The following is a 27,684-nucleotide window of genomic DNA, read 5'->3' on the forward strand; positions in this document are numbered from 1 at the left end:
ATAGGATCACAATGGATGCATGTAGTGGCAGCTTCAGGTTTCCAATTTGTAGCAACCCTCAGCATCAACAAACCCTAAAGAATTATAAACCACATCAACGATAAATGTATGAGAAAAGTAATATGAGTTATTTCCATATTTAGAGGTGGCAATATCCGTGGGTCTAAGGTGAAAACGAGCTAATTGATATAGTCTCGCTAAAATCTCAAATCGATTCGAGCTTAAACGAGCCCGAGCTTGACTAGGATCGCGAGCCTGAACGAATGTACTATTTATATAAACACACTATATATTATGTTATATACACAAAATATAATTATAATTATACACAAATATAACTACATATTTGCAAAAATTGAATTAAATAATAGATTATCTGAGTTTGAGCTTGAAAAATCTCACAAACCAAGCTTGAGCTATGTTAAATCCTAGGTGAGACCACATTTACATGCCTAGGCGGGGTCGCTTATCGGCCATACTGGGTAACTATTGAAGGGCATACCCCAAACATTTTTTAAATATGATTAAAAAATATTATGTACCTTGAATGCAACATGATAAATGTAATATTATGAAGCTGAATCTCCACATCTATTAAAACCCCACTTCATCCAAGTAGAAAAACAATGCTTTGATAGGTGTTCTGGTAGATCAGCCTGCAAATTTTCACAGTGAACAAAGAGATTAAAAACTGATATCAGAAACTACTGTTTTATAATCAGAAGCGAAATTCAACCCATTTACTTATGAATGGTCATGGGTTTGTTTGTTTTTTTCTCAAACGGGTCGAATTGGTTGAAGCTCGACCGAACTCTATTCACAGGATCCCCAAATTTGTTTTTATACAAAGATTTTTATTCTAATTCTAATAATGTCTGTTTTGTGATAACCGTTTAAGGGTTAACCCACTTTGGCCCATTACACAACCCGCCTATTTATGCACTAATAATAATGAACTTACACTGCTCCATGAAGTAGAATATCCATCTGTAGATAGCAACCAACAACTCCCCTTAGATTGAAAATCCATCTTATTAAATTCAAAACCAAACTCCACAAAATCATCATCATAACTGTCATCGCGTGTGGAATTCCTTCTTCTTTTCTTTCTATGTTTTCTTTTCTTTTTTCTTCTTGAATCTGAGTCACTTTCATCTGTTAACATCTTATCATGCAACAATTCATGCTTGCCAGCATGGCGAAAACGTATTCCATTACTGTTAAATAGAGACTCCCAATCTTCAGAAGCCCAACATCCCTCTGACATAAAATAATGAAGAGCCCAAGACTGCAACCCTAATAATTTTATCATATTTATGCTTTCTTTCTTCGAACATTGTTTAATTAATGGAACTAAACAATTAGGGTTTTCTAGTAAAGTGCAAATCTTTTGCACAATATCCTTGATTTGAGACTTTTCTTCCCGGTGTTCATCTTCTTGTAAAAGCTGCACTAGCTGACGCCCTCGGTTGATAACTGTATTCAACAAAAGTAACCCATCGATAGAATCTAAACCATTGAATCTGGGAAGTATAACCTCCAAATAGTGACATGTGTCACCAGGATCTTTAGGTTTGGCATTCAAGTCAAGAAACTTTTTAAGCAAATCCAGAAAAACACAGAGTTGGCTCTCGTTAAGTGCAATTAGAAGATGAGAACACAAGGATGTGAAAGATTCATCCATCAGAAACTCGTTAACGGTTTCCCAAATCTCGTCCATATCTTCTTTGTACATTAATCTCAAAAACATATTTATGAAGAACTTCATATCTAAAGACAAGATATCACCATCTTTTAATGTATCAGCAAACTCACGAGATGACCAAAATTCAGACACGTTTTCAAGAAAATTCTCGACTGTTTGTTCAACATTGAGGTCAAGAAAATAATGAGGTTTTGTTGCAACCATAGCAGGGGACTGCCCGTGTTTTCCTTTCCATTCAAGTTCCTCCCAACAAATGTCACGATTCACAAAAGCAAATTGGGATAATGCTTTTGCCCCCTTTCTATGTTCCATGTCACTAGTGCTAGAAAAACTTGAGAACCAAAGCAATATACGTCTTGTGTTTCCTATATTATGATTAACAAAAGGCATAGATTAGTTTAGTATTAAAATGAAATTCTGTTGATAACCTTTACGTAACCAATAGGAAAATATTAATTAGACAAGTAAAAGCTACAAAATTTGCATAGTCCTAACACCTAGTTAGTGGTAGAAATTTTAACTCTTGGAGGTGTCGATTTCGACCCTTTTAATGTTGAGTGGATCAATTTGGTTGTCTTCACTCTAATGGGTCAACTGGCTAAAAAAATTAGCTTAGAAGCAAACGGGGTAAAATAAGTCGAATAGCTTGAAAGTCGTCCTAAGTGTAATTTTAACGCGCAAACATTTTAATCATTTTATTTATGAAATAAGAGTAACGTTGTGTATTATATGTCTTTTGTGATCATTTGGACATAAGTTATTTGGAAAATGTTACAAACTTTGTACAAAATTGTTGTGAGTCAATTTGAGCTGACCAGGATTTGAGTCATTTGACATTTTCATTTAAACACCTGTTACACTTACACCCATTTTTTTCACCTCAAATAACTTTGTTGGTACGCCCAAATTATCTGGTCCTGTTATGTAGATTTTATTTCTGCATCCCAGTATAACAATAAGTGGCTTTAATGAATACAAGATTATGATTACACTTAAAACTTTGACCTTTTCCACCTCAACGATTACCACAAATATTTACCAATACTCTAATCGTATCACTCTGCCACATTTATGTGTCAACACTCGGTGATTATGTTAAGAGTCATGCTACTAGGGTTAATCGGTGATATATGTAACTAATTTTCACCTAATCAAAACAGGCCATGGTAATATTCTAAGATTAAAACTAGTAATATAAAAATATTAGGCAGATAGAGTTTTGTTTTTCACTAGCATCTTATTTAGTGTCAGTAAGAACATTATTCATATCCTATCAAACAAGAAGCAATAAAACTAATGATTCGGGCTGAATATCAATCATAGTTGGCAATGATCTAAAAACACCTAAGCTTATAATAAACAGTCATATTAATGTGGAAATTTAACCAATTTACCTCTAAAAAAATCCTCTAGCATGTCGCATTTCTTAGCTAGAATAGATCCTGCTTTCTTTGGCTGTTTCTCAAAAATCATCTGCAAAATTTGAGCTGCAAGATCCCTCTTTTGTGAGCTGGTTTTCAGTAAAGTTGAAAACAACTCACATTTTTGCCTGCGAGATAGAGAACTTATCCCTGAAACATCTTTGCAAAGCCAAAGGCGTACCTCTGATCGACTTTGTGAATTAATCAATGAGCGGATCTTGGATTCCAAGTCATTCAAGAGAGATATTCTCTGTTCAACAGATTCATCACCTCCATCAAAGTTCCAGTCAGGTTCAGAAAGATACAAGTTAACCATTTTGTCACTTGTACGCCAATTTTTCCTGTAAATTGATGAAAGTAACACATGTTACATAACCGATAAAAAAACGTAAGATACGTCACAGCTTATAAGACAAAAGTATGACCCTGATTCATTAACAAATCCATAGAGATAATTGATAAAGTGAGATTGAAATTCTGTATGAACAAGCAACCGATTCTAGAAAGATAATATGACAGCTTATAATTTGTTGTTAATGCCGACGAACTATAGAGCATAATAAAAAAGATAAGTGATAAAAAGTTAAGAGCATACTCATCATTTAATCAAGCCTTAGTTGAGATTTGGCTCGTTTAAAACAAGTTCATGACAATATGGTCGATTCGTTTAAGTGAGTTTCGGTTTAGGCATTTCATCAAACAATTGGTGTGCATAACAAAACTCAGGATTAACAAATGACAATAAGTACATATTATCAAACATTAATCAAAAACAACAAGCTACATCTAAAAAATGCAACAAATAGCAGAAGCAAGTAATTTCTTGAAGAGCATAAGATAAAAAGGATAATCGAGTGGAAGACGAGCTTTAATTACTACGTATCTGATTAAACCCCAATTATACCAAACAGGCTAATAATAATAATACGATTTAAAATTAATAACCTCAAACACGACGGAGATCGGAGAGCGTTGAAACGCGGGAGACGATCTGTTTGAGCCCTTGCTTCTTTTCTTCTTCTTCTTCTTCTTCTTCTTCTTCTTATTATTATTATTATTATTATTATTATTATATTATTATTATTATTAGGAAAATTGGATTTTAATAATCTCAACTTAATGCATTTGGCCGATAATAATCGTAACTTTGAAAATAGCTGTCACTGGTCCCAACTTTCACCCTATTTGTTTTTATTTGACCACTGTTAAAAAAAACTAAACGGCTTTAAGTTTTTTCGAAATTTCAAATTTATATTTTAGGGCTTTTGATCGAAATGAGGATACGAGTCGATTAATGTAAAACTTACCTCCAAATGGTGGTCCAAACGACTAAAGGATGCTTCAATTCCGGTGTTTAAACTTTTAATTAACAAAAATCAAGATGTTTGAAGCGCCATTTCAAATTAAGTCTTACATCAATCAATTCACATTCTCATTCCGATCAAAAGCCCTAAAAAATCAATTTGAAATTTGGAAAAAACTTAACGTTGTTAAGTTTTTTTTAACGGAGGTTCAATGAAAACAAATAGTGTGAAAGTTGGGATCAGTGACAGCTATTTTCAAAGTTGGGATTATTATCGGCCAACAGCATTAAGTTGGGATTATTACAATCCAATTTTCCTTATTATTATTATTATTACTATCAGTACTAAATGTGTGCCCGCGCCATGCAACGGGATACACAAACCTTGGTAATCATATAATAAGTTTATGGTGTTTATTGTTCGGTTTGAAATCATAAAACCGTTCATCAGTTTGATTTGACTGTTGATTTTTTTTTTCTTTCATTTTTGGTCAGTTGTTTTCAATTTTCAAAAGTTTTGTCTTGGTTTTCGACGACAAAAAGCTGTTACAAAAGGTTTGGTTCATGGTTTAATTTAAAACCATCAAAACCAAAACCAGATCGCAAACACACCTGCATAAAATGTATATTTTTTAACTGAAAAAAACTATAGCAATGTCATAGTCAAATTAAAGATAAAACTATGCTCGTTTTCATGGTGTATTTCATGGTGTAATTTTTTAGAAAAAATATTTAAGTATGAAAAAGTTATCAACGTTTATAAATCATTGGGGAATTTGGGTTAAAAGTGAAAATTAAAGTAATATATAAGTAATGGATTAAGGGTTATTGTTGTAACTACTCTTTAATTTTTAATATAATAGAGAAACCAATATTGTAACTATATTAAATAAACAGTAAGTTTTATTGTTTTAATTACTTTTTTGCCCTCATTTAAGATTGTACTATATACAATATCACTTATAAATCCCTTAATATGAGGTGTCTTAATTTGCCCATCTTCGATGTATTATATATAGTATAGATATAGATTATTATTATTATTATATTAAATGAAGACCTTTGAGTTTGACTCGTTGTCGGTTACTATCCTTTTAATTTCAATGCTTCATCTTTCGATTTCGATTCTATAATGAGTGACCACCTATATGCATAAAAAAACACGTATTTTTTACTTCTTTGTGTTGTTGATGAGATATGTTCACATAGATCACCGTAGACTAGTCCGAGCGGTCGCTTTATTTGAAATTGCGTTTAATCTCGAAAGAGTGTTGATTTTGTTATTCATCTTGACAAACATCACATAATTGTGGCACACCTTTGACCATATTTTTCATAACAAGCAACTATATATACTCAAATCCAATGCGCCCGAGTCTAGCATGCCACAACCATAACGTCTTGTTAAATATTTGTGAGTAAAGACATTTGAGTGTGCCAGGTCTAGTTTTATCTTATAGAGTTTACACAACTCTCAAAGTATCCACACGTTTATTACGAAATTCCCCAACTTTATGTGAATTGGGGATTATCAAAAGTCGAAGGGGAAGACTAATCCTTGTTCTTCTATCACTCGCTCTAACACCAATTTGATGTCAAAATTGGATCGATTAGCACAATGGATACAGACACAATTTATAAATATACATTTTTTTCTATGTGATAACGAATTTAATTTGGTGGCTGGCCGACGAAACAAACACATACACAAGGCATTGGTTCTTTGTTTACTAATTACAATAATTACACAAACTTTCTTACTAAACTATACTACCAAAGCTTAAGACCTATACTACCAAAGTTTTAACTAATTCTTACTAAACTTTAACAAAATAATGAGACCGGGAGATTAACCAACACACCTCACGTGATAAAACCCCAGGTAGTTAGGTACAAGTACCGTATTTAATATATAACCATAACCGATTTTAAGTAGAGAACTATATATAATGGCTCGATAGCTAGCACTTTTACATAGTGGTGGAAGATAATAACATGCAAACATGTAGTGAGAGACGGTTAATAAAATGTCAATTTATGTTAATATCATGAAATGGTTCTTGTGATTCTTGTTATTCAATACTTAAAAATCGATTATGCTAAGCATCAATAAAACCATACACACATACACATTCAACTTTATAAGAATAATATTACTATATAACATATAGTACTTTAAAAAAAAAATTTGCATATGTAAACCTAACAAACAAGAAATTCAAGAAAACATGACAGCGTACATACAAAGCCAACAAACAAACGTAAGTTTCTGAAAAAAACAACATGCATGCATGCATGCATGCATGGGGATATCTCCTAAGCCAAGCCAAGCCAAGAACAATGAATCAGCCCAAAACGGTACAAGGAAGAGAAGCCGTGTGTACACCGCCGTCGTTCCGCTGACCACCACCGCTTGCAAACCACGGGAAATAATACCAACCGCCACCACCAATACTTTCGTCTTCTCCACCCAAACCCCGAACTCCTCCACCCGAACGAAAACCACCACCACCACCAGTGTCGTCTTCTCCATCTCCACGAACTCCTTCACCCGAACAAAAACCACCACCACCACCACCCGAACGAGAACTGCCACCACCACCACTAAATCCTCCACCCGAACGAAAACTACCACCACCACCACCCGAACGAGAACTACCACCACCACTTGAACGAGAACTACCACCACCACTCGAACGAAAACTAACACCGCCACCACGAAATCCCTTAACAGCGGCGACCTCGTTAATAATAACGCAAATTAATAGAAAAATCGATAATATCACAATTCTCTTCTTCATCTTTGAAAGTCGATCGATTCAGATTCAAGTATGGGTTTAAGGAAGTACGGGGAGTAACGAGTATGTTAAGGCGTACGTACAAGTTCAAAAATATATAATAACCCTATACATAAACCAAACTAATTGCCTATATATACCAAAATTTATATATCACCCGAAACATAAGTTTAAATTCAGATTAACTAAAACCTTTCATGACTACTCTTATCCAATCTCTCCACACGCTTATTTTTATTCAAATATTATTTTCTAATATTGTTACTACTATTATCTTTTATATTTTTTTATATATACAGATCGATGATTCCTAGATATTAGGACTTTAAAAAAATTATATATATATATATATATATATATATATATATATATATATATATTTATCCTATCCATAGGTGTTTTAGGGGATCGATAATGGAGTTCTAATGAATAGTCTTTTAAAACTAGGAAGGATATCAAACGGGCTTTGAGTGAGCTCAAACTAGTGGCATTGGAGCTGTCTTCTCAAACTCTTTGATATTGGATTTTAGGTCATGCAATCGACATCATCTTAAAAGTGTAAGACTAATTTGTCTTTCATATCATATGGACTACATAAAGACAAATTCATACAACAAATTTTTGTAACTTGTTTTAACATGTATGCCTTTTTTTCCCACTATCATACAAGTTGTTGTATTGAGTCATACAAACCATATGATAGAACAGAAAACGCCATACAATCAACATGACTTGTCAATTGTTATATCAAGTCTTTTTTTGTGTGTATCATTATACAAACCATACGAGTCGCGGATGACTCATACAACTCATGTCATTTTTCACTCCATCATACAACTAACTTGTATGATATTAAAAGAAAACATGTTGACCGTGTGTCACGTCTATGATATCTGAATAGCACATCAATAGGGTTTGTAAGCAGCAACCTCCATATAACTCAAGTCACAATAAATACTATATTATTTTTGTTCATTTTAACCACTTTCACTACTATAATGTTTAAACTACGTTTTTGCCAAACATATATCTTAGACTCGATCTCCACTTTCGTTACCGATTGGGCAGACACATCACTAGCGATGTCACGTCTAAGAGGTGTCTTAGACACGATAGCATTGTAATATGGCACGATTGCTAATGGATTTTTTCTATCATTTCAGCTTCCTCCAAATTCTTTCTAAGTTACTATTTGAACTATTATTATTAGTGTTCGTATTATTTGTCACTTCACTTGTTTCATTTCCAATTACTCGGGAACAAGCGCATTAAACTCTCGACTCATTGCCCTAAAGTTTTCGCTATTGGTGCTAGCTACTGAAAGAGATGAAGACCGGTGGCTAGTGGTTTCCCATGTTTCATGGCGGCGACAGTGGTGGGGATCAGCCGGTGATGATGGATGTGGGGAGTTTAGAGCATGAATTTCTCTTATGCTTTTCATGATCATCATCATCATCGTCTTGATCTTGATGCGATGAAGGTGTTGGATTATTGAACATGTTTGTCTTTTTGGAAGATATAAATTAATAAAAATGAGTTGGGAAAGTGAGAAATGGGTTTAAAGTATAAATTGCAAGTTTGATTATATAATTAGTGTTTGGGTTAGTTAAGTAGATATAGATGTGACTCGCATGGAGTGTGGATTGACACAACATGTACTATTTCCTTTTGGTCATTGTCGGTCCCAACTAACGAATTAGTCACTGATGGTCCCAACTTTTAATGTATTTGTAATTTGTTTCTAACGGTCTGCGGCTAACAGAATCCTAACACCGTTAGTTTCAGGTTGCCGGAAAAACGTTTTTGGCCCGGAAAGTCAATCTGTTTGTCAGAAAACACCACCTGAACACCGCCACCACCACTAATTGACTCACCTCCATCCAACCACCATGACTTAAGCACCATCAACTTATTCCGACGATGGTTCTAGGGTTCTAGTGACCTCAATAATTGGGGTTTTTATTAGTAAAAGGTTCCCAAAGCTACGATACAAAGTTATCATGATGTTTGGGACAAAATTGTTGAGTTTATGGGAAAAATGTGTGTTTTCCGGCCAAAAACGTTTTATTCCGGCGACCTGAAACTAACAACGTTTGAATTCTGTTAGTCGCGGAGCGTTAGGAACAAATACGTTAAAAGTTGGGTCCGTCAGCAGCCAATTCGTTAGTGAGGATCGACAATGACCAAAACACAATAGTTGAGACCAATAAAAACTAATTTTTCTTAAAAGAATAATCTATACTTCAGTTTAACAAAAAAGAAATTATTTCATTTATGACTTCATATATTACAACACTAGCTTTTGAACTCGCGTATTAAACATGATTTTTTAAATAATAAAAATATACGGTTTGTTATTTGAAATAAAAACAAAGTTAACCGTGTAAAAGAAATGAGATATATAGTGAAAACAATAATAAGTTTAGAATCTCAAATTTACAAAGTTGAGAAAATCCTTTTATATACGACATTTATAGTTTTATTATAAATATTCTCATCTTCATCCAATATCACAAATTTAAGACAACGATTACGATAACACAACATATAATTGCCTATAGGAAAAAAATGACATCATAGGAACAAACCAACCCGGGAGAGGGATTGTCCTCGGCTCTTGTTACTCGTCATACAAAACACACATAAAGCAAAATTTGTCTTCTATAAAATTTTGATTAGAAACTTTTTATCAGACGGAACAAAGTAACTTTGTGTTTTTGTGTATAGCATGACCTTTGCCGATGTCAATGCCTGATATCTACCTTTATAACTCAATCACCAAAAGACTTACTATAAGCCTTATTACGTTACATAATCCATTCTTCTTATCAATATATAATATTAACATAACCGGGGCACCAGCCACCAGCCACCAGCCACCAGCCTTTGATATATGTTTTTTATATGTTACTTTCAACTTGGCTAAGAAGATATGTTAGCCAAGTAAACTATCCAAGTCAGTGAAATATAATATAGTTAATCGTTTTAAATATTGGAAAAAAATATCATATTATATAGTGTTACTAGTTTTTATCCCCCGTATTACGGGGGGGTGTTTTATATTATTTGTTCAAATATTTATTTATTTTTTGAATTTATATTTGAGAGGTATAACTCGATTTAAAAGCTATATGGTTTTGATGAGACCCTTATGGGGGTTGTTTTATATTGTTTGTTCTAATATATATTTATTTTTTGAATTTATATTTTTTTATTGTATGAACGTTAATAATATACTTATGGTTTGATGATAAATTGTTTCACAAATAAATGAGATGTTATAACCCGGTTTAAAAGCTATATGGTTTTGATGAGACCCAAGACCCGTTTATTTTTTTTATTATAAAATTGGTTTTTAATTATAAATAATATTTATGAAAGTCAATAATATACTTATGGTTTAATGAGACCCAAGACCCATTTATAGTTTTACTATCAAATTGGTTTTTTTAATTTAAATAGTATATATATATATATATATATATATATATATATATCTTTTTTAAAATAAATACGATATTAATTTTTAGTATATCCTATTTTATAAGATTTTTACATCAATAATTTGGTGAGAATAAATTTTTTATTTAATAAGATGTTATAACCCGTTTAAGGAATATCTGGGTTTGGTAAGGCTCATACCCATGAATTCGGGTCAAATGCATGAGAAGCCTCCATTTAAAAATTAAGCAAATCTGGTGACTCAAAAAAAGGGGAGCGACCACATCGCGACACATAAGATTTTTATGTCTTTATTTATATTATAGATAGAATTATTTTGTAAAATTGCTTTGGTTCGGAGCTTCAACACTATATAATTGTATTATATTATTTTATAAAGACTAAAGGTACAAATTCAGAAATTATATTTATTTTTTTTAATTGAATATGTGATCAATTATTAATTAAACCTTTTAAACAGAATGATAGGTTTTCAAATAAAGTGGATAAGAGCATTCTCATCCCACCCCCTATCTCCAAACCAAAAATTACACTAAAACTTACTTTATTTTCTCTCTCAATTTCAATTAAATAATACTTTTTATACCTTTTATCATTACCTTTTCTCTTTCCTTCACTCACAACCACTTTCAAAATATATTAAAAAATTATAGGGGATGAACAGTAACTTTTCAAATATACAGAAAAATCACTACTTTTTCTAAAATATAAAAACTCTTCACTCACAACACCTTGAATCACTCTCTAAATTATAAAAACACCCCTCACATAATATGAAGAGTTGGATGAGAATGCTCTAATAACCCGGTTATAACTCATGGGTGTCAAACCATTTGACCCATAATCTATTGATAGCATAGATTAAGGAGAAGAAAGAATAAAAATCAGGAGAAATGTAGTTAAGACATATCATCCTCATTGTTTTTGTTTGTTAGTATAGTAAAAAATAAGATTTAGGATATTTTTGGCTACTTTATATATATAACAAAGTCATCATATTGGCTCAAATCTGCATTCGCTCACTCCTAAGTACAGAAGGTGGGTTATTTTGCTCCTTTAGCTCTCTCTTATATACATAAATACTTTCGATGTGGCATTGGCTTGACTAACTTGAACGCCAGAGTGTCAATGTGGCTTTAAGCCCGTGGACTCTCTTTAACATGTTCTTGTGGTTGCAACAAAATTTTGTCAGGGTGTGCCCCTCAAATCAAAAAAATGGAAAAAAAATTGTACATGGGAAGTCACTTCCTTACACTGCTACCCGTGTCAAGCGTATGGATTTTGAAAATAATACAAGGTTAATTTAAGTTATAAATAACAATTAAGCATGTAATATAAAATGTTATAACAATAATAAACAATAAAAGAGACATGCTTTATAAATTAAAAGTGGTCAAATGAGCCAAAAAAAATCATGTTTTTGGAATTTTCAGCTACCTATAATTGGTTCTTGTGTGAGGGAAACAAACACAAAATGTTCATGGAATTTTCAGTCAACCTTAGATCATCCTAAACTCAACCAAACCATCCATCATAAAGCAAGCACAAGGATCAACAATCATCTATATAAACCATACTAATTGAGTAATTGATCTTGACCAACACACACAATCTTTGCATTGCTTCACCCTCTAAACCGACCCCTCCTCGTCCATAAGCTGCACACTTTCGGCCGGGAAGATGGAACAAGGAGAAACAAGAAGATCTGGCTCTTCAAACGTTGTAGTCGTAAGCTAAACTTGTTCCTAAACCATCTTAGTATAACCTATAATAAAATATCCAGCTCTTATATAGGTACTCTTACATATTTATATAATATATTACGTTTCATGTTGTTATAATGATGGATGATAAACTTGGAAGTTGGTGGACCTATTTTAGAAAATATATACAAGCGTTGTAATGCTCACATAAGTATTGGAAACTTTGTTTTATGGTCAAACCTAGCCAAAGAGATATGATATGCTAATTTAGAGGTGCAAACGAGCCGAGCCGAGCGGAGCGCGAGCTCGGCTCGTTTAACTTACATAGAGCTCGAGCTCGGCTCGTTTCGAGCTCTATTTTCAAAGCTTGAGCTCGGCTCTTGAATGGATTTTGAAGCTCGGGCTTGGCTTGTTTACTATTTATAAATTATTTTTCTACATAATTATAATTATTTTATACATTTTTTATATTATAATTTTATGTCTAAAAGAATATATATTATTTAGTTAGTTTTATTTATTTTTTCATAACATTATATTTATTAATTAATAATTATTAAATATATATTTTAAAAAACTTATATAAATGGCAGGCTCGTTTAGGCTCGCGAGCCGGCTCGAGCTCGATAAGAAAAGCTCGGGCTCGGGCTCATCTTATAAACGAGCTTATTTGTAGGCTTGAGCTCGGGCTCGGACTCGATAAAGCTCGGCTCGAACGAGCTTTTTAACGAGCCGATCTCAAGTAGCTCGCGAGCGGCTTGGCTCATTTGCACCCCTATATGCTATAAGTGTGTTATATATTAAATTTCATAACTATGAGCTTCCTTACCAAGATTTCTGGATTTTAAATATTTAGACAAGGCGAGAGTAAATAAAATACTTCAACAATGCAGTTTATTGTAAAAAAAAAAAAAGAAAAGTTCCAGAAATTCTTATATATAATGAGGAACGTATAAACTAAATTTAATTGGAGTAGGAATTTCTAACTATGGTTTTCTAAGGTTTTAACGTACCGGAAACAGGTAAAAACACGTATTAACTTAAGATTCGTATTTCCAGCAACTCAAGTCTAGGTTAAACCCATTACAAATGTTATAAAATTTTTATAACTTGAAACCTCGTCTTATTTGAAAATATTTAGCATTTCCTTACATTCGGGTGCACAAAAATCGTCATTTTTTATGCCAATCAACACATTTAAATCAATGGGAATCGATTTCTCGATTACGAAGATCAAAACCTTAAATAATACAAGTCATTGATCTAAAAATATTGTTAAGTGCTTGACCTATAGTTCAATGTAATACGTACACGTTTTTGGGCAAAACCAATATAATCGATCACCAACATTTTTACTTATTTATACACCAACTTCATCTTCATCCATATATTATAAGCATAAATAACCCACAAGTATGGCTAAAATGGCATCACACAATCAAAGTTCACATTGAAAGCAATTCGTAAATTTTATAGTGTCCTTAACATATACAGTAGGACACTAGGACCTGAGTAGGTTAACTGCATCCTGGTGTGAGGATACTATTGTGGGATTCCATCATAATCATGTGAGTTTCACGGCTCCTTTTTTTTTTTACTATTTTACCAATTAGGGAGAGAAACAATGCTAAACTTATTTGATAACTTGCATGAACCTAGTTAGTAACTTTGCATAAACTTATTTGGTAACTTTTTATAAACTTATTGATAACTTTTCATAAACTTATTTCGAAGCATTAAGTAAGCTAATTTGTTAACTTTACATAAACTTATTTAATACGATAACTAGTAAGCAAGTTAGTAGCTTTAAACTTATCGATATTTATTGGCCCCTGCCTTCTGCAGATCTACTACTGAATGGATTTCTAAGTTGTAGTTAACATTTGTGTTAACTGCAGAAAATGTTGATCTCAGTCATCAATAACAACATTAGAACGAGGCCTTTAACATCTATGTAGAAGGCCAATGATATGCATATCAGCAAAAGCATAATCATCTTCGAGTGTTATGCCTTCTTCGAAGTGGTTTTTTATAGATAGGACAACACTTAGAAATCTAGCAAACAAGACATCTGGTTTGATTATTGGCATGGTGCACTGAAATAGTTCTTTAACAATGAAAAGTGATAGTTGGTTTTCAAGTAGCACCAAGTCGTGTAGTATATTGGGGACTTGATATGTTATAAGATAATGAAAATTATCGGGTTCCAGGCACCGTAGACAGAAAGCAAGTATGAAAAGATCATCGGTAACCATCATGCTACAAGTTCATGACAATATTAAGTGAGTTTCACGAAAAGTATTAACAAATCACGAAAAGTAATATTAATCACAGATTAACTAAAAAATCAACAGACAAAGAGCAGAAACTTGTTCGAATTTGAGGTATAAAATCATCTACAACACATCGAAATCAACTTGTAATTTCTTGAAGAACACACACACCATAGTCGAGTGGAAGGAAGCTATGTCTAATAGGCTAATAATACGATCTATAGATACAGTTAACACGTAATTACACTTACAGTTAATAATCTCAACGGAGATCGGAGAATTGCCGGAGACGATGAACGAATTTTTGCTTCCGGCTTCAGAGTTTTGGTTGTTATTATTATTATTATTAAATGAAAGACCTTTGAGTTTGACTCAATGTCGGTTTACTATCCTTTTAATTTCTTAAAGTAATTCAATGCTTCATCCTTCGATTTTATAACATGTGACCACATATGTGCATGAAAAATAAACATATTTTCTACTTCTTTGTGTTGTTGGTGAGATATGTTCACATAGATCAGTGTAGACTAGTCCGAGCGATCGCTTTGCTTGAAATTGCGTTTAATCTCGAAACGGGTGTTGATTTATCGCATAATTGTGGCACACTTTTGACCATGTTTTTCATTACAAGCAACTACATATACTCAAATCCAATGCGCCCGAGTCTAGCATGCCACAACAGTGACGTCTTGTTAAATATTTGTGAGTAAAGATATTGAGTGTGCCATATCTAGTTTTATCTTATAGAGTTTACACAACTCTCATATTATTCACGTGTTTATTACGAAATGCTTCAACTTTATGTGACTTGGGGATTATCAAAAGTCGAAGGGGAAGACTAATCCTTGTTCTTCTACCACTCGCTCTGACACCAATTTGATGTCAAAATTGGATCGGTTAGCACAATGTATACTAACACAATTTATAAAAACACATTTTTTTCTATGTGATAACAAATTTAATTTGGTGGCCAATGAAACAAACACGTATATACACAAGGCATTGGTTCTTTGTTTACTAATTACAATAATTACACTAACTTTCTACTAATTGCATATAAGACACTAACTATACCAATAGCGGGGGATTAACCAACACACAAAACTCTATGCCTCACGTTTACACCATGTATCAGTATAAAATCAATCAATAAGACAGGTCGCTATGGGGCGCTATCCATGGCATCACTAGGGCTTCGATGCCCCTACACACCGCAGAGGGGCGCCTTTGTGTGTGTGTGGGGGGGGGGGGGGGGCTTCACAACGATGGGTGCGCTTGGGTAATTTTGTGGGCCCTCCCTCTCTCCATCTCTCTTACACGCATACGGCATACATACATATGTGTGTGTGTGTATATAATGGGGAGTCCAAGTGGCTTTAAACCGCATCCCCGATGCTCACGTGGCGTTGACCTAGCATTGTGGAGGGGCTTCGATGCCCCCAACCATGGAGAACAGTCTAATAAAAGTGCGCGCTCAATACACAACCATGACAGATTTTATGTAGAGTGTCTGACTTATGTTGATATCATGACATGGTTCTTGGGATTCCTGTTATTCAATACTTAAAAATCGATTGAGTTAAATATCAATAAAAACATACTCACATACACATTTAACTTTATAAGAATAATGTAAAGCATGGTATTTTAAAAAAGATTACATATGTAAATCTGACAAACAAGAAATTCAAATTTAGTTACATGTCTATATTTGTTTAACAAAAATTTGGAACCATCAATTAACCATAACTGCGGTACCCAGACTCCAGAAAGAAAACATGACAGAGCGTACATACAAAGCCAACAAACAAACATAAGTTTCTGAAAATAATAATATGCATGCATGCATAGGGATATATCCTAAGCCAAGCCAAGAACAAGGATCAAGCCCAAAACGGTACAATGAAGAGAAGCCGTGTGTACACCGCCGTCGTTCCGCTGACCACCACCGCTTGCAAACCACGGGAAATAATACCAACCGCCACCACCAGTACTTTCGTCTTCTCCACCTCCACCCCGAACTCCTCCACCCGAATGAAAACCACCACCACCAGTGTCGTCTTCTCCATCACCACGAACGCTACCACCACCACGAACTCCTCCACCCGAACGAAAACCACCACCACCACCACCCGAACGAGAACTACCACCACCACCACTAAATCCTCCACCCAAACGAAAGCTTCCACCCCCACCACCCGAACGAGAACTACCACCACCACTTGAACGAGAACTACCGCCCCCACTCGAACGAAAATTAACACCACCACCACGCAATCCCTTAACGGCGGCGACCTCGTTAATAATAACGCAAATTAATAGAAAAATCGATAATATCACAATTATCTTCTTTATCTTTGGAAGTCGATCGATTCAGATTCAAGTATGGCTAATTAAGGAAGTACGGGGAGTAACGAGTATGTTAAAGCGTACGTACTAGTTCAAAAATATAATAACCCTATACAAAAACCAAACTAAGCTTATATACAGTATAACAAAATTTATGTATCACCCGAAACATAAGTTTAAATTCAAATTAATTAAAACCTTTCATGACTACTCTTATCCAATCTCTCCACACGCTTATTTATATTTAAATATTGTTTTCTAATATTGTTACTACTATTATATATTTTATATTTTTTTATACAGATCGATTATTAATTCCTAGATATTAGGACTTTTAAAAAAAAAGTATTTTGGGGATCGATGATTGGGTCTTCTAAAACTAGGAAGTTGTATGTCACACCCTCAAAATCCACTAACGGAGTTTTACCGTCAGAGGGTGTGAACTAACAGGTCGGAATCATCAGTTATAATCAAACCATAAAAACGTTTAAATGAAAATAAGTGCGGAAGCGTAAAACCATAGAAACAATGTTACGTCACGCAGGACGATTTAAAACCAATGATAACCGTTAAAAATAAGTTTTGCATAATTAGAATGTGTCAAGCAATGCATGTTCCTAAACCGCGCGTCCGCCTCGGCTACCTGAGAATAACATACTAAAAGTGTCAACACAAGGTTGGTGAGTTCACAAGTTATATAAAAATAAATCGTTTAGCGTTTGCGTTCAGCGTTTTGCGTTTTGCGTAACCACGTTACGGCGTTTTGCGTTTTGCGTAACCACGTTACGGCGTTTTGCGTTTTGCGTAACCACGTTACGGCGTTTTGCGTTACCAGATAGTGTTATGTCAAATTATATATCGATAGGTAGCTAGTCTATACAACAAGTATTACTAAGTGTTCGACACCGAAGCTGACTCGTTTAGTAAGTGCCTTGTCACCAGGTCCTCCAGACCATGGTACGTGTTAGCCAAAATTACACCCGCTCGACCTCCAGTCGAGTTTAGCGTTGGGTGGGGTTTGTCAAACCCAGTAGTACTACTCAACAGTGACTCGCTATTCTAAATATTAACCGGTTCGATGTGTAGGACTTCAATTGTTTCGTTTGCCACTTAGCCTTTACAAGTGATATATAATTTACTAACAAAATCTTAAATGCGTTTATCGGAGTATGTTATCTCCCCCAAGTGAAAAGCGTTTAAAACAGTTTAAAAGAGGGGAAAGTGAAACTCACTGTTTGCGAAGAATTTCCCAAAATAAATCACCAAGATGCGCGTCACCGAAAAACTCTCTCTAACGTTCTAAAACAACAAAGAGATTTTTCTAAGTGTCGGAATATTATCGAGTCTCTAGACCCGGCACATAATACCTATGCACATAACATGTTTCGTGTTTCGTTTGTGAATCGTGTGTGACTTAAACAAGTGTTTTTGTGACACATTACATGTGTAAGCAATCATATACGTGTCATATATTCATAACGTACGTTACTAGCAATTATTCCCCGCAAGGGTATTTTGGTCAAAACATAACAATTATATAACAAGTATCATATTCCATGCATTTTTACACAACTCAGCAGCTAGTTTCACCGAGACAGAAATCCTACTAGAAAGATTGTACTATTTCACCGATCATAGCATCTCAATTAATTTACCAAAAATCATCACAGAAGCACATATGTCTTAGGTTTCCAGAACATATTTTATTACATTTTTATTCCCCACAGTTTTCTCACAATCATCAAATCATTACAGCAAACTCATAACTGTCAGATTCATGCACAACAGAATGTTATTTGCAATTCCCGTTAAACGAAAAATCCAATAAATGCAAGACCACTTGGGTTAGGTTCCTAACTCAATGAGTCAACTTCCAGAAGTGGAACCAACCCAATTGGTCTCGTAGTTCATGAGATATAATATTTACAAAACAACCTAACAGCAGGTCTAACAGCTCAGCTTTGCACAACGTTTTTGTAAAATCATAAAAGTTAACTTCTACTTGTCCAAAAATTACAAATTTATACTTTATAGAAACTAGACTCAACCTAGTTTACTGCAGTACCAATAATCTTAACCAATTTTCACGTTTACACTTCGTTACAGTCACTTAAACATCATATACACATTCTGTCCAGAAACTGTTTGCATCCAAACTCAACATATTAACAACCTATGAACTATCATGCATTCATATGATCCTCTAAACTCCATAAACACCATCCATGCACATCAATTACATATTACATACTTGATTAGGGTTTGTGTTTGAACTCCAATCAAAGACACAACAATTTACATGCAACAAGATTCAATCTAGTTATCAAATCATTATCAATCAACAACAATCATGTTAACTTTATACATACATGAAATCGGCTCATCTAGGGTTTTCAATTAACCCTTTAAACATCAAAATCAAGCAACAAGAATATAAAGGATGATCAATTATACCTTCCTAGCACCTAGTTCTTCAATCAAACACTTGATTTGATGTTGTATGTGTGTGTATTGATGGACGGCAGCCAAGGGATGGGGTGAAGGGTTCCGATCGGGACTTGGGTTAATAATAATAATAATAATAGTTAGGGTTAAGTTAATGATATATTTATAGACATACAAGTTACACTCAAGTCCCTCTACTTTCAAGTGTTGTTTTTCTAACTTAACTAACTTAGTTCTTGTTTCTTGTCTAGCATTACACACAATATAATCAAGTAACACATATGTTAACACATAATTATCACATAATTATTATGTTGACGTTTTTCGTTTAATCCTCAATCGTTTGCGTCAACTCGTTTGCGTTTCGGTGCAAATCCCGAAAGACTACACATGTAGTAAGTGTTAAGCGTCATTTAAACCTTAGTTTAAATGTAATGAAGTGTGCGTTATAGATTTAGTAATCTTAAGTTTGAATTGACGGAGTTGAGTTAACGGAGTTAACCTGAAATTGACGATTGTCACATCATTCCCATGTTAAAGAATTTTCGTCCCGAAAATTTGAGTCAAGTCGTGATGAGTGTCTGAAAGAGTAAGAAAAAAAAATTTCAGTTTGTCATATCATCCCCTAGTAGAAAGAAATTTCGTCCCGAAATTTAATTCATACCTCCGGTGATGTCTGACGGTTTGCCGAGTTTCGCGGTTTTCTGTGTTTGGTTAGCCCTTCAAAAAGGTGAGGATACTTTTTCATCATTTGATCCTCGCGTTCCCACTGAACTCCGGTCCACGTCTCGAGTTCCAACGAACCTTAACGATTGGAATTTTGCTGTGCTTGAGCGTTTTGGTTTCCCAATCCAAAACCTCGACTGGTTCCTCAATGAAACGTAACTGTTCATCAACTTGCAGTTCCTCCAAAGGGACTACTTGGGTTTCATCAGATAGGCATTTCTTCAAATTGGATACGTGAAAAACATTGTGTACGCCACTGAGTTCCGTTGGTAGGTCCAGTCGGTACGCCACCGGACCAATGCGCTCAGTTATCCGGTAAGGACCAACATACCGTGGGTTGAGTTTGTTTCGCTTACCAAAGCGAACCACACCTTTCCAAGGTGAGACTTTGAGTAACACTCGATCGTTCACTTGAAATTCGAGGGGTTTTCGGCGCTTGTCGGCGTAACTCTTTTGGCGATCTCGTGCTGCTGCCATGCGATTTCGGATTTGAACAATCTTTTCCGAGGTTTCGAGTACCAGTTCTGGACCAGTGATTTGGCTGTCACCCACCTCTGCCCAGCAGAGTGGTGATCGACACTTCCGTCCGTACAGCGCTTCAAACGGCGCTGCCTTAATACTTGCGTGGTAGCTGTTATTGTACGAAAACTCTACCAAGGGTAAGTGGGGTTCCCAACTTTTTCCGAAATCCAAAACGCATGCACGCAACATATCCTCCAGGGTCTGAATAGTTCGTTCACTTTGCCCATCCGTCTGAGGATGGTATGCTGTACTCATATCGAGACGGGTGCCTAGTGCGCTTTGCAGCGACTTCCAAAAGTGCGAAGTGAAACGAGAATCTCGATCGGAAATGATCGAGACAGGCACTCCGTGTCTCGACACTACTTCCTTCATGTAAACACGAGTCAGTCTTTCCATTTTGTCCGTTTCTTTAATCGCTAGGAAGTGTGCCGATTTAGTCAACCGGTCAACGATCACCCAGATGGTATCGCATCCCGTCGGTGTCTTTGGTAAACCCGTGATAAAATCCATTGAGATGTGTTCCCATTTCCACATTGGGAGTTCCGGTTGTTGCAGTAGACCAGATGGTTTCTGGTATTCTATTTTGACTCGGGCGCAAGTCAAGCATTTGCTCACGTAGGTGGCAATGTCGGCTTTCATATTCGGCCACCAGTAAAGTGCCTTTAAATCATGATACATTTTATCTGAGCCAGGGTGGATAGAATATCGGGACTTATGAGCTTCGTCCATCACTAGAGTTCTCAACTCTCCGTATCGTGGAACCCAAATCCGGTTCTCAAAATATCGGACTCCGTCCGATCTGGTTTCAAGTTGCTTGTTCATGCCCCGCACGAGTTCCGATGGAAGGTTATCATCTTTCAAAGCTTCGTGTTGCGCCTCGCGAATTTGATCGGGTAAGTTGGCATGAATTGTGAGTTGCAATGCTCGCACTCGTCTGGGTTTATCTGTTTCTTTTCTGCTGAGGGCGTCGGCCACTACATTGGCCTTGCCAGGGTGATACTTGATGGCACAATCATAATCCTTGAGCAGCTCGACCCAACGACGCTGTCGCATGTTCAGCTCCTTCTGATCGTAGATATGTTGGAGACTCTTGTGGTCACTGTAAATGGTAAACTTGGTACCGTACAAGTAATGCCTCCATATCTTAAGGGCAAACACCACAGCTCCGAGTTCCAAATCATGGGTCGTGTAGTTCTTCTCGTGAATCCGTAGTTGTCGAGAGGCGTAGGCTATAACTTTCTCGAGTTGCATCAGCACACAACCGAGACCTTGTATAGATGCGTCCCAGTGTACCTCAAAATTTTCCGTTCCCTCGGGGGAGGGCTAGAATAGGGGCGCTGCAGAGCTTGGTTTTCAACAATTGAAAGGCGGATTCTTGCGCGTCACCCCAGTTGTACTTAGTGCCTTTGTGAGTCAAAGCGGTGAGGGGTTGAGCAATCTTTGAAAATCCCTCGATGAAACGCCGGTAGTAGCCGGCCAGTCCTAGGAATTGTCGCACCTCAGTCGGAGTCTTAGGTGCTTCCCAGTTTTTGATGGCCTCTACCTTACCGGGATCGACATGGATACCATTCTCGTTGATCACATGTCCTAAAAAGTGAACCTCGCAAAGCCAAAATTCACATTTCGAGAGTTTAGCATACAGTTGTTCCTTCTTCAATAGTTCCAGAATTACTCTTAAGTGCTCTTCGTGGTCAGTCTCGTTCTTGGAGTAGACGAGAATATCATCGATGAAAACAATCACAAACTTGTCGAGGTACGCCTTGCATACTCGATTCATGAGATCCATAAATACGGCTGGTGCGTTGGTTAGGCCAAAAGGCATAACCGAAAACTCGTAGTGACCATACCGTGTTCTGAAAGCCGTCTTTGAAATATCTTCCTCGCGCACTCTCAGCTGGTGGTAACCGGATCGTAGATCGATCTTCGAGTAGTAACTCGATCCTTCAAGCTGGTCAAACAAATCATCAATTCGGGGTAAAGGATAACGGTTCTTGACCGTCACCTTGTTCAATTCCCGGTAGTCGATGCACATTCGGAAAGTCCCGTCTTTCTTTCGGACAAACAAGACAGGGGCTCCCCATGGCGATGAGCTAGGTCGGATAAAACCCTTATCCAACAAATCTTGCAACTGAGTGGACAACTCCTGAAGTTCCGCCGGTGCGAGTCGATACGGGGCTCGTGCTATGGGTGCTGCACCGGGTGTCAACTCGATTTGGAATTCGACTTGACGGATAGGAGGGAGTCCGGGCAAATCCTCCGGGAAAACGTCCGGGAAGTCTCGCACAACAGGTATATCTTCAATTCATTTCTCCTCCGCGGGTTTCTCAACAATCTGCGCCAAAATTGCCGGATGACCCTTTCGTAGATACTTTTGCGCCTTCATAAGGGAAATGACGCTGGTGGTCATGCCGCTTCTCTCGCCTCGGACCGAAATGATCTCGCCGGAAGGGGTAGTAATATGGACTATCTTATCGTGGCATATAATCTCCGCTTGGTTCTCGGACAACCAGTCCATGCCGACAACGACATCGAAACTACTAAGCGTAAAAGGAATAAGGTCGATATCAAAGACATGACCTGACAGTTTTAACTTACATCCCGCAAGTACATGAGTCGTTACTATAGTCTTACCGTCAGCTAATTCAACAGGAAACTTAGCATCTAACGGAATTGGAGTTACGTCTAAGAGTTGACTAAAGGCTTTCAACACAAAACTCCTATCAGCTCCAGTGTCAAACAATACAGAAGCAAAACAATCGTTTACAGGGAACTTACCAGTCACCACGTGCGGATCATTGCGGGCTTGACCCGACCCAATCACAAAAGCTCTTCCCTTGCCATTGCTTCCACCACTACTGCCACTTCCATTACCCTCATTGTTGTCATTCTGTTTCAGCTTGGGGCAATTTTTTATAGAAATGACCTTCCTGCCCACATTCAAAGCATCCTTTCGTCGTCATAGGTGGCTTAGGAGCACCCCTTGCCGCAAGGTCTCCTCTACATTCCTTCGCTTGGTGACCCATCTTTCCGCATTTCTGACACTTGGCACGGTCACACTGGCCAACATGATGATAGTTGCACCTGTTGCACTTTGGATATTTCCCAGCATATCCGCTCGAAACCTGCCCGCTACCGTTGTTGTTGTTGTTGTGATTTTGAGTGTTAAAGCTCCGAGTGAATTCGGGCTTACGGTAGTGTTGTTGCGGTGGGAGGTTCGAGGATGAAGATCTGGTGTTGTCAAACTTCCTCTTCCCGCTGTTCGGGTTGCTGTTGCTGTTATTGTCGTTACTCTGGTTGTCACGGGTTTTAACGGTCGAACCCCTAGGCGGTAACGCACCTTGGGTCACAGCCTGATCCGTCAGTTTGTGAGCTAAACGGATCGCTTGTTGGATCGTGGCTGGCCTGGAAGACGTCACCATGCCCTGAATCTGCGGTGCTAATCCATCAATGTACATTTCTATCCTCTTGCTCGGCGGATCCACCATCCGCGGACACATCACAGCCAACTCGTGCGAACGAGTAGTGTAGGCTTCGATTTCCGAACCCACCATCTTCAGTGACCAAAATTCCGACTCCAGCTTTGAAATCTCTTCTCTCGGACAATACTCTGTAGGTTCCTGGACGGATCGTACACGGGATGTTCTCTAACAACGCAGGTGCGGAATCCCTGCGTAGGTAGATTACGAGTGTAGATAAAGAATAACACAAGCAATGAATCAAACACGTAATATTATTAACCGAACACGTGACTCGTAGTCACTATTACAGACACTGGAACTAGCAAACACGTCTGCTTAAACTCGAACACCTGACTGAAACCCTAAACGAACAACCCTAAACTGTTTCGTCTGAAACAGTATATAAACACGACAACTTCGCCACAGGCGAAGTTGTCAATAACTTCGCTGATTCAACAAGTTCGCCATAGCGAACTTGTTGACAACTTCGCGCATTACAAAACAAACATAAACAAAACATAATTACATTACAGACTCGATTACAAATGCTAGACTATGAACTACTGACATACATGTACCAACAGACTCCCCCTTGGCAGTAGCTTCATATCTTGATCTTCAAATCTTGAGTCTTGTAATCTTTACCTCTACGCGTGCGCCCCTTCTCTCACACATACCGACACTACTCTTTGATATTTCCTAGCTTGATCCTTCCAAGCAGGAATGTAGAAGATCTTCTTGTTGTTGAGTACTTCCAGATCAGCTTGTGACAGGTTAACAAGATGCATCGGGTCATAAACCCGAAGCAGTTCTTGTTCATCCTCGTCCTCCATTACTGCCTCTGCAGTCTCACAGTCCACAAACCACCATTTCAAATCTTTCAGCACATCTCGAGGCATAGCTTTCATGGGTACCTCCTTGATACATCGGACTGGTTTGTACTTCATCACCATCCACGGTTTACCATCTGCTCTCATACCTCTCTCTGTATCCTTCACTAATTTTCCCTTTTGTGGCTTTAGCAACTCAAACTTCTTTTCTTTTACTCCTTCTTTCCACATTATCTTCTCAATCATTCTAGCCATATTGTCGTTGTTTCGGTTTATCAGGCCCAACCTGGCCAAATCTTTTACTTCGCATTCAGGCAATGTGTTGAACGATCTCAACATTCTCTTGAAATATTGAACGCCATCATAACGCTTCACCACAAACAACTTGAGCTGTTCATCATAGATCCAACAAATAATCCCCTTTTTCGCCTCTGCATACCCTTTAATGTTGTAGCTCTTTCTGAACATGGTTGGAACAGCAGGCTTCTTGGTCTTGACAAACCAATGAGCATATTCTTCCTTCCATCTAGGCTGCTCTTCCCACACCGTCTCATCCAACACCGTTTCATCACCAACACCCGACTTTTCCACTTCGGGAATGTCATGCTCAACATCATCATCCATTATCTCACCTTCTTCTAACACATTTTCCACATTAATCTTTTCCCCAATCCTCTCAATCTCATCCACGGGCAACACGTCATCATCATCCATAAACTCATCGTCTTCCTCATCATCCAACTCCTTTAAAGCATCGATAACGTCCTCAACATCAGCATCATCACCCATATCAACAACAACATCACCAGCTACATCTGTAGACTCCCCCTCAGTTGTGGAAGCCCCAAGAGCCTGAGAGGTTCTTGGCAGCTCACCACCTGCACCTGAAGGTGCATTGGGATCATCGTCATGATCTTCTCGTCTTTTCGTTCTCAACTCATCGCCCCTACACGTCTTCTCCCCCTGAGATGCCAAGTAATCCTTGAAGGCATCTATTATTCGTCCATGTTCTACCAGGAGGGCAGCTTGTAGTTGATTGGATTCCACTAGGCGTTCAATAGTCTTAGACTGTTCGGCAACAATACGCTCTAGTGATGTAATCCGTTCAGCATCTGAAGTAGGCAATGGAGTTGGTGGAACATCAGCAGAAGTGACCGCAGGTGGTACACTTGGTAACCCTGCAGTTGTTGTGATAGTCGAATCAACGAAGCGTGCGACTACCACCGGTGGATCAAACGGTTGTGGTGGTAGAGACACCACTGCTGGAGCTGACGCTTCGACAGTCGTAACCTGTGCAGTAGTAGGAAGAAGTGACATACCTGACAAGACAGGCGGAGCAAAACGTACATGCCTTGAAGTCTCCCCCGCTCCAGTAGCCATACCTAGTTGTTCTCGTCGCGAACGTCTCATCACAAGTTGTACCGCTTCTTCCTCATCTCCTTCCTCGTCCTCAACTCTCGGCCTCTTACCCGAAATCCTTTCACGAGTCACCAATAGCCGTCTGGCCTCAGCAAACGTTTCATCTAACTCGGATTCAGCTACCGAAGTAGCTGCTGTAGAAGCATCCATAAATTGAGGACCCGAGATACCCATATCAAACAAACCGTGTCCACTGAAAGCAGCATCCAGATCAACGTTTTCAGCAGTGGACACAGCCTGAGATATAGTAGCTGGCACAGCAGCAGAAGATACAACAGGAGCAGCTGATACAGCATGAGGTGCTGCCGCCTGATGTGGTTGCGGATCCCTAAACTCGTCCCCTCCTGCAGGAACATACTCCGGGTTAATGAGATACCCGAAAAGTGGAGTATGCCTTGGACGGCGTTCAGGGTTGCTACGAGTGCTCGACGTCCTACATTGAGCAAAAATACGCTTTGTTACACACTCAACATATCGAATAGGGCGCCGTTGCGGTAGAGACGGAGCGACATGATTAATAATCATTTGAAGAAATCGCGGATACATGATAAATCGTTCTCGCGCCGTCGCCCGTCTCTGACGATCAATCTCATAGAAAATCATCTGACTAAAAGAGTAACGACGATTGTAAGTCAGGGCCGTCATGGCAGATTGCATCGTCGCACCCATCCCGTCTGTTCCTGCTTTCCTGCCGGACATGCACACAATTAACACGTGCATCAGAAAACGCCATTGGTCCAGCAGAAAGCCTTTCCTCCTCTGCGAGTCCCCCAGCGGACCCGAATAACCCATTCTCAAGTATGCTCCGTCACGGAAAGGAGCTACGAACTCCGTTGGGTCGTCTCGTGTCTCATCGCCGAACTGCAGAGCCAACCGAATGTCTTCCGAAGAAAACTGTATGTCTTGACCATTGACGGTTGCTCGCATCACAGGAGGCTCAGGTCTGCAATCATAATACACCGTCTGCCAGAAATCTTGTATGTTAGGCAGAGATATGGGTAGTGTATTAGTGATCGCGTGAAACACCCTTGATCTCTGGAGAAAAGTGATAATCTCCCTGTAGTCGTCAACGCCTCGTGCGTCAGGATCCAAAGTAATGTATTGGTTATGAGCTGGAAAGAATTGTCGTTGCTCATCACCATCATCACCACCAGTTCCTCCAACTGCAGCCATATCTGCACAAAACAAATCAAGTTAGAGACGTTTTATGTAACTCACAAGTTCGCAGTGTAGCAAGTGCGAAGTTGTGATGTACAGGCAAATTTAAAGG

At 37.6% G+C, this 27,684-nt stretch overlaps 1 protein-coding gene across 1 annotated transcript; it reads right to left on the minus strand.

Annotated features, from left to right (window-relative positions):
• Nucleotides 1-465: 465 nt before the first annotated feature.
• LOC143575526 (uncharacterized) lies at nucleotides 466-3,876 on the minus strand. Its single transcript, XM_077059878.1, has 3 exons — nucleotides 3,100-3,876; nucleotides 962-2,070; nucleotides 466-656 (listed from the first exon to the last, which is right to left on the minus strand). Exons 1-3 carry the CDS (start codon nucleotides 3,440-3,442, stop codon nucleotides 570-572), a joined length of 1,539 nt encoding a protein of 512 aa, XP_076915993.1. The 5' UTR covers nucleotides 3,443-3,876; the 3' UTR covers nucleotides 466-569.
• Between the last annotated feature and the right edge of the window lie 23,808 nt (nucleotides 3,877-27,684).

This window comes from Bidens hawaiensis, unplaced genomic scaffold (genome assembly GCF_021521415.1).
Source record: "Bidens hawaiensis isolate Kalapana, Puna unplaced genomic scaffold, B.hawaiensis_p1.1 tig00027531_1, whole genome shotgun sequence".
Taxonomy (NCBI): domain Eukaryota; kingdom Viridiplantae; phylum Streptophyta; class Magnoliopsida; order Asterales; family Asteraceae; genus Bidens; species Bidens hawaiensis.